Source organism: Cucumis melo, chromosome 6, assembly GCF_025177605.1.
Source record: "Cucumis melo cultivar AY chromosome 6, USDA_Cmelo_AY_1.0, whole genome shotgun sequence".
NCBI classification, from domain to species: Eukaryota; Viridiplantae; Streptophyta; class Magnoliopsida; order Cucurbitales; family Cucurbitaceae; genus Cucumis; species Cucumis melo.
In genome coordinates this window covers 23,565,579-23,579,760 of record NC_066862.1, presented here as the reverse complement: position 1 = coordinate 23,579,760, position 14,182 = coordinate 23,565,579, and the positions used below count along the sequence as shown (strand labels likewise).

The window sequence follows — 14,182 nt, the reverse complement described above, 5'->3', positions numbered from 1 at the left end:
TCGTTTAACTGCAGTAACTTTACCTCTCCTGCGGCCTGATGATTGAACTTTACTTTTTGCACATCAATAATGCCTTGTGTTCTAACTTCAAAGGTAAGTGGTAGGCTTTCCCAAAGACTAGCACGTAAGGAGACAAAGGCATCTTGTACACGGTGCGATAAGCACATAGTGCATAATCCAAGTGATCCGTCCAGTCCTTATGGGATGAATTGACCACTTTTTCCAATATCTTCTTGATTTCTCAATTAGATACTTCCACTTGACCATTTATCAGGGGTTGGTAGGCGGTTCCAACTTCATGGTTTATATTGTACTTCAATAACAATTTGGCTATGATGCGATTGATGAAATGAGATCCTTCGTCTATAAAGGCATTGGGTGTCCCAAATCGCGTGAAAATGTTTCTCTTCAAAAATTTGCTGACTGTAACCACATCGTTCTTTGAACATGATTGGTTTCAACCCACTTTAAAACATAGTCCATGGCCAGCAAGATGTAGATATGGCCACTAGATTGAGGAAGTGGTCCAATAAAATATATTCCCCACCCATCAAAGAGTTCAATCTCTAAAATGGGTTGCTGATGCATTTCATTGTGATGAGAGATATTTCTTGTCCTTTGGCACCGGTTACACTTGACCATAAAATTCCTTATATCTTGAAATAGAGTAGGCCAAAAATACCCACTCTGCAAAACTTTCATAGTCGTCTTTTGTTCGTCAAAGTGCCCTCCATATGGTGTTTTATGACATTTGGCTAGTATCTCAGCTGTTTCATATTCAGAGACGCATCGCCTCAATATTTGGTCTGGCCCCAATTTGTAGAGAAAGAGCACATCCCATCTATGAAAATGACATTCATGAAACAACTTCTTCCTCTGTTGGTTGTTGAAGCCTTGCGGCCACGTCTTACATACCAAATAATAAATTTCATACCAAAGTTCTTTTACTTCAATGCGAAAGAGTTGCTCATCTGGAAATCCATCTTCAATTTCTCTCTTCTCGCGTTGAAACTTTTCGTTGCTGAGATGTGATAAGTGATATGCCATCTGGTTCTTCGTACCTTTGCGGCTTATAATCTCCAAATCAAACTCTTGGAGCAATAACACTCATCTAATTAACCACGGTTTGCATCCTTCTTTGCCATTAAATATCTTATCACAGAATGATCAGAGTGTACAGTTACTTTGGAGCCCACAATGTAGCTCCTGAACTTTTCGATTTCAAAAACTACTGCTAGCAACTCCTTTTCAATAGTGGTGTAATTCTCTTAAGCTTTCTTATGAGTCTTACTCGCGTAGTAAAGAGGGTGGATCACTTTGTCTTTCTTCTTACCTAGCATAGCCCCTACTGTCACATCACTCGCGTCACACATGAGTTTAAAGGGTTATGACCAATCCGGCATGACGAGGATAGACATTGAGGTTAATGCGTCTTTCAAGGTCTGAAACGCCAGGTTGAATTTTTCATCAGAGATATAAAGTTGATCATCATATAACAGGTTACTGAGAGGCTTGGTGATTTGGGAGAATCCTCTAATAAATTTTTTATAGAATCCTACATGTCCCAAAACACACCTCAACGGCTAAACATCTGAAGGCGCTGGAAATTGACTCACCACATCAATCTTCGCGGGGTCACTTCTAATCCCTCGTTGGAGATCTTGTGTCCAAGCACAATTTTCTCTCTAACCAAGAAGTGACACTTCTCCTAGTTCAAAATGAGTCGTGTCTCTTCACATTTCTCTAGAACCTTTTCTAAATTGCTCAAACATTCTTTGAAGGAGTTCCCGAATGCTGAAAAGTCATCCATAAAATGTTCTACTAATCTCTCTAAGAAGTCTGAGAAAATGCCATCATGCACTGCTCAAATGTTCCTGATGCATTACACAAGCCAAAAGGTATTCGATAAAATGAAAATATGCCATAAGGAAATGTGAACATTCTTTTGTGTTGATCTTCAGGTGCAGTTGTGATTTGGTTATAACTAGAATAATCATCTAAAGCATAATAAATTTCTTTTCCTGCAAGCCTATCCAACATCTAGTCAATGAAAGATAGGGGGAAGTAGTCTTTCTTAGTTACTGCATTCAGCTTGCGATAATCCATATAAACCCTCTACCCCGTGACCAATACAAGAAAATGGAGTTCTTCCGATGCACAAAAGTGTTGGGTGATATATGAAAAGCGTCAGAAAATGCTTTTCCGACACAGAAATTTGCATCGGGAACGGTGTCAAGGGAAATGAGTCCGGAGAGGCTCTTCCGACGCTATATTTGTGCGTCAGGAGATCCTCTATTTTTTTTTTTTTTTTTGCACAATCGAGAATGAAACCTAAACAAACAAATGGAAAATTTAGCAATCAACATTATTGATACATAGTTTAAACATAAAGAACAATAAAGAACATAAAGAACAATAAAAACAATAACAAAATCAACAACAATAACAAAAAATTTACACCAGAAGGGAGGATTGAGAACATAAAGAACAATAGCAAAAAATCAACACAATAAAAACAAAATTTACACAATCCACAACAAAATAAACATAGTTTAAACATTATTGATACAAATCCACAAAACAATCACAAGTTTAATTATATTTCTAATACCTAAACCATAATAAAGAAGAAGAAAAAAGAGAAGAGATTGACTTACCGACGGCCAAGGGCGACGGGCGAATGTGAAGATCGGACGATGGAGATTGAAAGTGAAGATCGGATGGTGGATGGCACTTCTTCCTCTTTTAAAAGTTTGAAATCTCTCTCTCTCTCTCTCTCTCTCTCTCTCTCTCTCTCATTTTTCGGCTTCCTTTCAAATCTGTCAAACAGATTTAAAAAATGGGTTTTAAAGGAGAACTCCCGACGCCATTATGCATGGCGTCAGGAGAAGTTAAATATATAAAAAAAATTATAAACCTCTCCCGATGTTGTTATGTATGGCGTCGAGAGAAATTAAATATATTTAAAAAATTATAAACTTCTTCCGATGTTGTTATGTACGACATCGAGAGAAGTCAAATATATTTAAAAATTATAAACTTCTCCCAATGCCATTATGTACGGCGTCGGGGGAAGTCAAATATATTTAAAAAATTATAAACTTTTTCGACCGATAATTTCCAATGCGTGCATGGGGCGTCGGGATAAGTTATTATTCTCGACGCTATTCACCCAGACGTCGGAAATGTTGTCATCTTTCTCGACGACTATCACGGCATCGGGAAAAGTTCCTTTACCTGACATGCAAAAAGTGTCGTCGGGATAAGGCGTACTTTTCGACGTCATTTCTTCCTACGCGTTTTTGTGAGTCAGAAAAATCTCGATTTCTTGTGGTGGACTATTCGCATTGGGATTAGTTCGTTATTCTCATTCTTCACAACAGTCATCCCATTCACTGATTGCAATTGAATATATCACCCCTACGTCTAGCCATTTAATGATTTCTTTCTTTACAACTTCTTTCATCGTGGGGTTTAATCGCCTTTAGAACTGAATGGTACCCTTTTGACCCTCTTCCAACCTAATCTTATGCATACGATAGAATGGATTTATGCCTTGAATGTCTGCCACGCTCCATCCTATTGCCTTTTGTGGCCTTTTAGAATATTTAACAACGCCTCTTCTTCTGCAACATTCAAGTAGGCAGAGATGATAACGGGTAGCGTGTTTTTCTCCCTCAAATATGTATACTTTTGGTGGTTGGGTAAAGGCTTGAGTTCTAATTCTGGTGGTTCTTCCACTGATCGCTTCGTTCTCTTCTCACCTTTGGTTTACAAATCCAAAGACTTAAACTTCCTTGCGCCAGACACGGCGCTAACTTCTTCCAGTACATACTCAGGGTCCTCTTCTTCAAAAACATTCTTCAGGGTTGAACAGTTCATGATAGACTTCTTCATCGCAATAGTCCCACCCTAGGAACTCTATTGCGTTGCAACTTTCATCATCAGCAAGAAACTTCATCGCGTCGACAACATTGAATTTGATTTTATCTTCATTAAAATGCATTGTCAACCCTCCTTGGTGGACATCTATGAGGGCACGACCAATTGACAGGATAATGGCCACCCGAAGATGATTTGAACCTCCCAATTAACTCTGTAATCAAGAATAACGAAGCCTGCAGAAAATAGAAATTTATCCACCTTTACCAAAACGTCTTCAATTTTGCCCTCAGGCTTGGCAATGGATCTATTAGCAAATTGGACCCTCATGTGAGTTGGTTGTACCTCCCCTATCTCCAACTTCTTAAATATACATAGAGGCATCAAATAAGTGCTTACCCCAATGTCGCATAAAGCACGACCTAAATCCATCCCGCCTATCAAGCAATGCACCATGAAGCTTCTAGGATCTTTCATTTTCTTGGCTACCCCATTTTTAAAGACATTGCTTGTTGTTTGCGTTAGAGCCACTGTTTCGCAATCATTCATCCTTCTTTTCTTTGCCAAGATATCTTTCAAGAACTTTACATAGGAAGACATTTGCTCTTACGCATCAACAAACGAGATGTTGATGTGAAGCTTCTTCAAAACGTCCACAAACTTGTAAAACATTTGGTCGTCACTTTTCTTCTTCCGTAGCATTCAATAAGTCCTTATTATGCGTTTAGAATGGTTACTGTGTTTGTTCCGCTTACTAGGCATTCAACTTGTTATCTCGCGAGTAGACATGCTTTAATCCTCAAATTTCATGTAAATTAGAGATCAGCTTTCGCTAGCATGTCTATTGATCCTTCAGTTTGGTGTTGCCTCTGCATACATTGCAACCCACCACATCGTGCTTGCTATCTTACTCCCCCTCCTACGTCTATTGTCTTTACAACCTTATACTATTTTCTTTAGAGCATCAAAAGATGAAATTTTTTTTGGCCTAACCCCTTCTCTCTTGTTCTAAAAAAGAAACCAATGATCTCTTGATTTTATTTATTTTATTAACCCACTTTAAAGTCCCATCAAGCCTTAGGAAATGATCTATAGAGCCATGTTAACCCTGTATAATTATTTTAGAGTCAAATCGTTTATATATCGTTGAGCAAGGTCTCAAATAAAATTGAAATTGAGTAATTTGGGTTGATTTGAAAAGGCATTCAATCATGAAAATTTCAATTGGTTTCGAGAGATGCCCATCTCAAGCCGTTTTTCTTTAACTTTGCAACCGAAGGCGCTTTACCCACCTCAAGCCATAAAATTTGACCAATGTTACAACCCTTCATTCTAGATCTGGAAGGAAGAGATAGACGTCATCAGTTTTGGAAATAAAACATCAATGGCACACAATTATTAAAAATAAACGAAAATAAGAAAAAGATTTAAGTTGATGATGATTACATGGTTCATCGGAGGAAGATGAAGACGCCATCATGGTGTAGTTCAACAAAAAAGGGGTAACGACTAGGTAGACGATGAGATAGAAAGAGAGAAGATGACACAATCACCAAACAAAAAAAAAAATTTAAGGAAAAATACACTTTTGATTTTTGAAGTTTGGGGTTAGTGTCTATTTGATCGCTGAAGTTTCAAAAGTAACATTGTTATGCCCTGCTCCAACTTTGCCACTTCCTACGACCAAGTGGAGGTGTGCCGCCTAGACATTCAACGTGTATTATACGTTTGTTGAACGCCTAGTGCGCCTACTTCTCAACTAGTCTCCTCGCAAAGGTTCTATCTTGGTCTTAGGAGACTTCCTTAATACAACGCAGCTGATAAATAACTTAAAGAACCAACTTAGCCCTCTTGGACTTAGCTTAACTTAATTCTTTTTACTATTTAGCAGTAAAAACAAAACAATGCAATGGAAAAAAAATACATAAACGCAACATCTTTTATTTCTTAGGCCAAAGCTTTAGAATTACATTTTTTTCTCTCGCATAGTACAAAAGTAAATCCTAAACATTGGACACTTTGCCCAACTCTTATGCAGCTTTGAGTCGTAGTTCCTCCATGTATAAGGTGTTTAGATAGTCACTCCTTGACTCTCCTTCACTCGTCTAGAAACCCATCTTAAGACGAAGGCTTAACTTTCACACAAAATTGAGATGCAACCCTCTTTAGATATAGTAACTTTAAAATATCCGAAAACGGATAACTTGATTAGCTTTTTCGCGTAACCACATATATTACCCAACTTTACTTGACTTCCACGCCAGAACACTTGGAGAAGGAGAAACTCAATATGTAAGTCAAATACTTAGTGAGCGAAGTTTTTAAAGAACCTTTTCGGGAATACAATACATCACATAAATTCATTTTCCTTTTGTAAACACAGACTCACCATGCCTCTTTATCAAATCACATAAATTCACACATTAGGTTCTTATTCCTTTCCACTGAGATATAAATCATTCCTTGGGCTAAAACTACTAGGATTCACTCTCGTCAGTATCCTACGTTTAGATCACTGTGATGTTCACTCCATCCACAGCTTTCGAGTATTTTCCTAATTCTTCTTTTCTCACAAGTCGTTCACACGAAACCTTTGTTTATTATGCGCACACTACATAACAATTACTCACTTGATTGGAATAAGACTAATGGTTTACTTGCATACGAGCATTATAATCGTTACATAGAAATCAGCTATTTTCTCTTTTTAAATATTAACTTCAATACCAACACAACAATACATATATAACAAGACTCGTTATGCAAAACTAAAGACTCGAAGAGAATACGTTTAATACATCATTTACAAGAATACTTCTTTTACTGATAAAAGTCACTCATGAAATACTTATTTTGCTTATAAAGGTCACTCATGAAAACACTTAATTTCCTTCTTTGCAAAACGTTTAACTTCACTCTTCTTTCACGTAGTTTTCTTGGCAGCAACTTGGCACTCTTAGCAACACCTCCGAATAACAATAATTCTCTTGATCCTTTTTCTCGTATTTATACTAATCCTTTTGACCGATCCCAGCCTTTACCCGCCAGTTATGAATTATAACTTTACACGTGTCAACTTACTACTTATCGGGTCATGCACCTAACCAAAACTTGACACGTCGTCGATGGTTAACTTTGATTTAAACGCTTTTCTTGGAACTCTAAACTTATCTTCTTGGAATGCTCAACTCAGGATTAGTTGTTTCCTTTGGAACTATCTTTTTGAAATGCTCAACTTAGGATTAGTCGTTTCTTTTGGAACTATCTTCTTGGAATGCTCAACTCAGGATTAGACGTTTCCCTTGGAACACTAAACTTATCTTCTTGGAATGTTCAACTCTTCCTCGACTGCCTTCTCCTTGCGACAGACAATCAAACGCCCACTCCTTCTCACCAAGCTTCATCTCACATTACTACACAAAGTGCCTAACCTTGTCGAAAAATGCCTACTTCGTCGTAACAACTCTTTATATGCAAATAGTTATCCTCACATCGTCTTTCCTGAAATCGCAACTTTCTTCACCATTATTTATCTTTAGAATAATCATATCTCTCCATTTAGAATGATCATTCCTTTCTTCAGAGCTTCTTTTCAACATGCCTCTCTTTTTCGGATCTGGACCTCACATACCCTTTACTCCCTCAAGTTTGTAAAGTACTTCTAAATGGACTTTCCATCCATTTTGATATTAGTTGACTAAAGGAAAATTGACATGGCATATTGTATGGACAAATGTTAATTCAAGTTGCAATTATATATTACTTATTTTATTAGATGGCTTTTTATATTTCTTTTCTTTTTTTTTTCCTTTTATCTTTTTATGTTTCCTTTCGCTCTCCCTTTTTCCCACATTTCTTCTCATCTGCAGCACCCTTTCTCTTTTTTCCTCTTTCTTTCTTTCTTTTTTCTTTTCCATTTCTCTCGTAGTCTCCCCTTCTCCTTCCTCGCAACTTCTCCCCTTCTCCTTCCTCGCAACTTACTTTGAATTTAGAATTTATCATTCTAATTTCTATCATAAGATTTCAACATCTTTAAAGATCGATCTATCATCCATGTCCTTAAATTCTTAGTTTCTTCATTTATTCATTCCATTTCAACTTTATTTAATCAAACCCTCTCCTCGTCAGTTACTGTAATGATGGTCCGTAAATGATGCTTGGTACTTCCAAACAAAGTTTTAACTTGGTTATTGCAATAGTGGTATGCAATTGTGATTATATAGCACAAGAATATGAGATGATTTCAAGTTTATATCATCTCATCTTGTGACACATAAACTATGACAATTTTATAAAAAAGAATCCTAATATTTTTTGTTATGAGGGTAAATTAATAAAAAATTGTGGCCTAAGTGTCAAGGTTATTGTGGAGAGTTTCAAGAAAAGGAAAAAGAAAAGCTTTAAACCAAGACATTTGAGTTGAAGAAATAGTTGGTGCCTGGAGGGTTACCCAACGATAAGATAGTGCCAAATTAAGAAACAAAGGGAGGAGGAAATCGAAGAGAAAGGGTGAAGGGAGGGAGAAAGAGAAAAGGTGTTACAAACAAGGAGAAAGGTAGGAAAAAAGGAGAGCGAAAGGAAACATAAAAAAAATAAATAAATAAAAAGAGAAAAGAAATATAAAAGCCACGTAATAAAACTATTAATATATAATTGCAATTTGAATTAAAATTTGTTCACACAATATGTCATGTCAATTTGAGTAAAATGGACAAAGGAACCATTTAGAAATATTTTACAAACTCGAAGAACTAAAATGTTTATTTTAAAACTTTAAAAATCAAATAAACAATAACCTTAAACTTAAAAGTGTATTTTACTGAAATTTATTATGTTTGAGCCCACGTCAACATTTAACTCATCCTTCAGAGATCAAATTTGAATTTTGCTCTTCATTCTATGCTCTCGATTTCACCGAATTATACTATACACTTTGGGTAAAAGTTTCGTTTTTTTCTTTTTTATATATCTTGGACCAGTTGTTAATTTATCTTTTCAAAAATTATGTAAACAATACCGACCAACTTTTATGAAATAAGGTTCTGCAAAACTTTCATCATTTACAAAATTGACCATGGATTAAATCAATCAAAAATAAAGATCTAAGAAAAATATTAGTTCTAATATTGTTTTTTTGCTTTCCAATTTTATCAATTTGTACCAGCCGTATATTGTATAAATTGTTTTGGATGAATATGTTTTGTAGTATTTTAACAATTCTTTAAACAAAAACCTATTAAACGTTAAAACTACTGCAATAATTTTAAGTTTAAAAATTACAATATTTTATTAGTTTTTTTTTTTTCTTTTTGGCGGTATAAATATAACAACGAGAGAGTGCGAGATTAAAACCATAAATTTTAATATCTCATACCTTCAATTCTGTGAGTCTATCTGTGAGTCTACAACTTAATAGACTTAAATTATGTTATTGAAGACAATCCTTTTTCTCTTGCACGTTAGTAAGGCATTGACATGGTTGGTTGATGTTGGATACAAAAAAACAGAAAGAAATGACCTGTAACATACTACTAAGAGTATTTTAGGCAATACTTAACCATTTAAGTAAGATAAAGTGTTACCCTCCAACTTATTTGACTTCATAAGTTGGTGATAAATAGTTATCACCGTTGAATTTCACACTTATCGGTGAAATTTATCTTTTTCTCTTTTTTCTACACATTTACCAAAAAATTTCATTTTCACAATTTTGCACTTCAACCACAAAATTTCTGACCTCAATGTAACTCAATTCAGTCAACTCAAACACCTTAGACATTTGTATAGGTTCAAGCAAGTTAGATAATGTTTTAACTTGAGTGATTCAAGCAAGTTAGAAAATGTTTCAACTTGAGCTGTTCAAGCAAGTGAAAAAATGTTTCAACTTTAGCCCAACTCAATTTAGTTATCACCAAGGCTCAATATAATTTTCCAACACAGCCATATTATCGAAAATGAAAATAATAAAATGCAATGGGATAATTTGGATAGGATAGTTATGACCAAGGGTTTTTGTCGCATTAGCCAAACAAGAAAATGGACATTTTAACTTAAATAGTTTGTACAAATAATTCCAAGAATAACTAATGATACACTTTTCTTTCAGAGGATAAAATACAAGCTTTACAACCTATTTAGAAACAAACCCAAAGAATAAAGCGACTCCACTTTCCTACTTCCCAAGATCCTAATCCTAACCAAACGTAATTTTGTCAGTTCACAGCGCTCTGAACTCCAGCATGGAAACCCAAGTAGGATAAATCATCTTTTGTCAACGGCACACAATTTCTCAACGACCCTCTCGGAAAGAACTGGGTTTCTATGTTACCTTTGCCTCTATTGCTTGTGGCTAGCCAGAAAAGCATTCTCTTAACTAGCACATATATATTGAGGTGTTACATATAAAATAGCAAAGAGAGCCCAGTTAGACATGCCGAACGGGTAAATCCTAAATCGAATTAAGGTATTGATGCATAGCGCATCATTGAGAAGAATGCTTACGCAACAGAATCCAAAGAATGCCTCACACATACAAGATCATCCAACTTATTGCCATCCATTTTGTAGAGGGAAACCCCTTCCATCTGGTTATAATGGTCTTTTGCTTCTTTTCTCAAACTGTTAAAAGGTGTAAGTTCCCACTTACTATAACTTGAGTGTTTCCTGGTATCACTCATATCAGGGGATCCTGAGATGGGACCTTCGGTCCCAGGCTCCACATTGCCCCACACTTTACAGCTTCCAAACTGTCCCAAATCACCGCCCTGACCTGACTGACTCTTCTTCAAGCTCAAGGCCGCAGCATGAGCCCTCCTAATCATTTCTCGATCTGGAACATCAGACCAATCTTGCTTCCTCTTAGATCTCATGGGAGAGTGTATCCTTATAACCTGAGAAGCCCAAGCCAAATGAGTATATAGACATGGGTTACACCTTTTTTAGATTAAAAGAACTTACACCAAGGCACTCTAATAGTTGGTAGTATGCCCTTCCTTGAAGTGGATTATGGCCTTTCCTGGGTGTGGAGAAGTACCTTGTCCTGGACCAGAGAGAATTTCAACTTGTTAGTGGTAAGAAAGAGAACACAAGAGACAACCTGCAAGCAAGCAATGATGTTATCGAGAGAATATGTCTAGACATAATACAAATGGAAACTGATACAAGGGAGTTCAATCAAATTGCGTGAGGTAATCAGTGAAGCCATAAAAGTTCCAAGAAATAAGTCACCTACTCTATTCACGAGTAAATGAGCTGAAAAATGAAGGCCAATTTACCTGAGTGCAACAGCAAGTTAAACTTACCATTCAGTGTAGCCAGGGTCAACCGTGAAGCCATATATGTCAACAATATCACACATAGAAAGGGCTAATTCAATAGACTTCATTCCAGTTCCCTTGGCACCTCTACGTAGAACAATACCTTGGAAGAGATAAACGGGATTTGGAATAAGCTGCAATATAAAACATGCAAATCTTTTACAAAAGGTAATAAGTTTCCAAAGCATCCAGGAAGAGAAACAGTTGTGAAAACCAAGCCTTTCCCTTCCAATAAAATCATTACAATTCCGAAACTAGCTCATCTCCTAAACCTCATACTACTTTCATCTTTTCTCACCTTCTGTCAGCACATAGTACAGTAATAAGACAATTTGCCACATGAGAATATGAAGTAGCTTTTTACCTTGATCATTGCATTAAAGTCTCTGTGAATCACGCTCTTTATAACTAGTACCTCATCATCTGAAGAAAGAAAGAAAGAAATTGCTTTACCCAACATCTCAAATAGTGTTGAATTAATATGAACAGAAGTAAGACACCTTACCAGACCCATTTAGAATTGCAATCATATTGCGAGCAGCACCCCTTACAACAAGACGAAAATCCCTCTTCAGACCAACATATTTGGCATATTTCTACATGGAATCATATGGGTCAAATATAAGTATCTAATATCTTTCAAAGTACTTGATCACAGAGGAGAATCAATCAATGTCACAAAATGTGAAGTATTAAGTGTACTGTTCAAAGGCAAGAAACTATGGAGAATCAATCAACTAAATCTTTCTAAACAAATACATGGTTTTTTCGATGATGTCTTGATGAGTATGGTCTATAGTGACACATAAACCAGCTGGGGATAACTTGGAAAAACGGAAAGGGAAACAACTGCGGGTAACTAATTTATTTGTAGGAGTGCAAGAATGCCTTAAGTCAAAACAAATGCATAAGGCACCAATGTCCACAGCAAGAGTTCTTCAATTTACCATTTACAGGACAAATTTCTGAGTAAAAGACTAGCTAATCTCAATAAGCCCTTTAATAAATCAATAAACAACATAATACTCTTGAGTAAATAATTGAAAGAATTGGCTAGTGCAATTAGCTTACTTCATTTACAGGTGCCTCATTATCACGTATAACAGCATCATGACTGTCAATTTCGTCTCCAAACTCTGTTTTCAGAAGATCTCCAGAGTTTCCCACAACAGCACAGGTTTTAAACTGCCGGGGGTGGAAAGGAGGTTTTGATGGCAGGATCAAATTTAGGTGCTCCTCACAAAGAGACCTATTGTAACATTTATCTGCTCCCCTACATAAAGATCAATAGATTTCAATGCACCAAAAACATTTGTAGTCCCTAGTTCAAATAAGACCACCAGAAGAAATTGATTGAAGAAATAAGATGAGAGTCACCCTACAATTGAGCTATCCTCTTTGCAGCATAATCAAACCACCCATCAGGCCGCGCATCCAAATACTCTCTTGTTAAGACAGTAGTCATGTTGCGATACTGTATAGTTCAACACACATTAGAATGGACGTGAATACTTATTAAGAGATTGCATAATTTGAAGATGACCACTACCAACCTGTTCCCACAATAATATTGCCTCACACACATCATACGGGTATTCCAAAGGCTCATAAATCTTGAACTGCTCATTATACTGTCAGTACAAAGCATAAAAAATCAGCAACAAAGAAAATGAGTGAAGAGAGATGCAGATTGACACAGATGAGAGAAAGAGAGAGACCCAGGTACTATTTGTGCCTTCTGGGAACTTGAGAATCAACTTGCAGTGGTCAATGATATGTGCAGTGAGTCCAAGCCCCCGGTTTGCCTATACCCAATTTTATGATCAGATGAGGTTCAAAAGATTATTGAAACCGCAGAGAGTAATCCGCATAGATAATGCAAGGGTTTGAAATACTTCACAAACTATAATGCAGTATATGGAAAGACAGTAGACATTGTCAGGATACGTACAAACAGTAGGTCGTGAGATTTTCCATGACAGGGTTCATAGTCAGGGTTATTGGAGGGAGGGGTAAAAAGAAAAAAGAAACACTCAAATCTCTGGCTTCAAGTAACCAAAAGTGGAGATCAGACGGCATAACTAACACAAGGATGCATAGGACATGGAACAGACAGTATCATAATCCATAGCATTGAAATCAATAAATCCACTTGATTCAGAAATCAACTACATTTGAAATTATCACCTGAGCAGAACTCTTTGCATTCGTCCAGCAACAAGAAAATGGGAACAGAAAATGAAAGCAATTAAAGTAAAGGTAAGCATAATACAAACCACGCATTGCTGAACGTTGGACTGAAAATCCGACAAAATCCGAACCTCCTCCCTGTTAAGATCTACAAGAGGCTGGTGATAACCTGAAATTTGAAACAAGAAAAGAGAAACACAGGTAAGAAACGATGATAACTGAGATGAATGGTAAAGGGAAAGATAAGGAATTGAAGGAGGACAAACCTGCAAAGAAAGAGGATTGAATGACGAAAACTAGAAAAGAGAAAAGTGCAGCGGCACAGACAAGATGAAGAAGCGTAAGCCTTCTGCCGACGCCATTGCTGGAGGAGGCGGGCTTGAGAGATCTCATCTGGAACCGGATTTCTTGAATGGGAGAGGTGGAAGAAGAAAGGAAGAGGACTACTGAGAGCGAATCACTCTGCGACTCCGATCTTCCTATGTAATTCAAGAAGCTTGAATCGGGTATATCTATTAGTTTTCAGTTTCGAACCCTCTCCCAACTTGTTTTTTCTTTTTCTTTTGTTAATGCAATTTTTCTACAGATGACCCAAGCTCTTTAATACTTAAGATGCCTTTGGGAGAATAGTTGATTTAGGGAAAGGTTAGTGTTAAAGTTAAACCTAGTTTTATCATAACCCTTGTTTGGAGGAATGATTTAAAAATGTAGTTTTATAATAATATGTGTTTGGGGGAAGGGTTAGGTGGGAAGAGTTAATGGAGATTTTAAGATAAAATGTGTTTGGGGGAAGG

At 36.6% G+C, this 14,182-nt stretch overlaps 1 protein-coding gene across 1 annotated transcript; it reads right to left on the bottom strand.

Moving 5' to 3' along the window:
• Nucleotides 1-9,878: 9,878 nt before the first annotated feature.
• On the bottom strand, nucleotides 9,879-13,944 carry LOC103491738 (sialyltransferase-like protein 1). The gene is made up of 11 exons (XM_008451801.3): nucleotides 13,655-13,944; nucleotides 13,475-13,557; nucleotides 12,917-13,003; nucleotides 12,752-12,829; nucleotides 12,581-12,672; nucleotides 12,270-12,471; nucleotides 11,704-11,794; nucleotides 11,563-11,621; nucleotides 11,184-11,332; nucleotides 10,840-10,921; nucleotides 9,879-10,772 (listed from the first exon to the last, which is right to left on the bottom strand). The coding sequence occupies exons 1-11, from the start codon at nucleotides 13,779-13,781 to the stop codon at nucleotides 10,380-10,382; spliced, it is 1,443 nt and encodes a 480-aa protein (XP_008450023.1). The 5' UTR covers nucleotides 13,782-13,944; the 3' UTR covers nucleotides 9,879-10,379.
• Nucleotides 13,945-14,182: the final 238 nt, after the last annotated feature.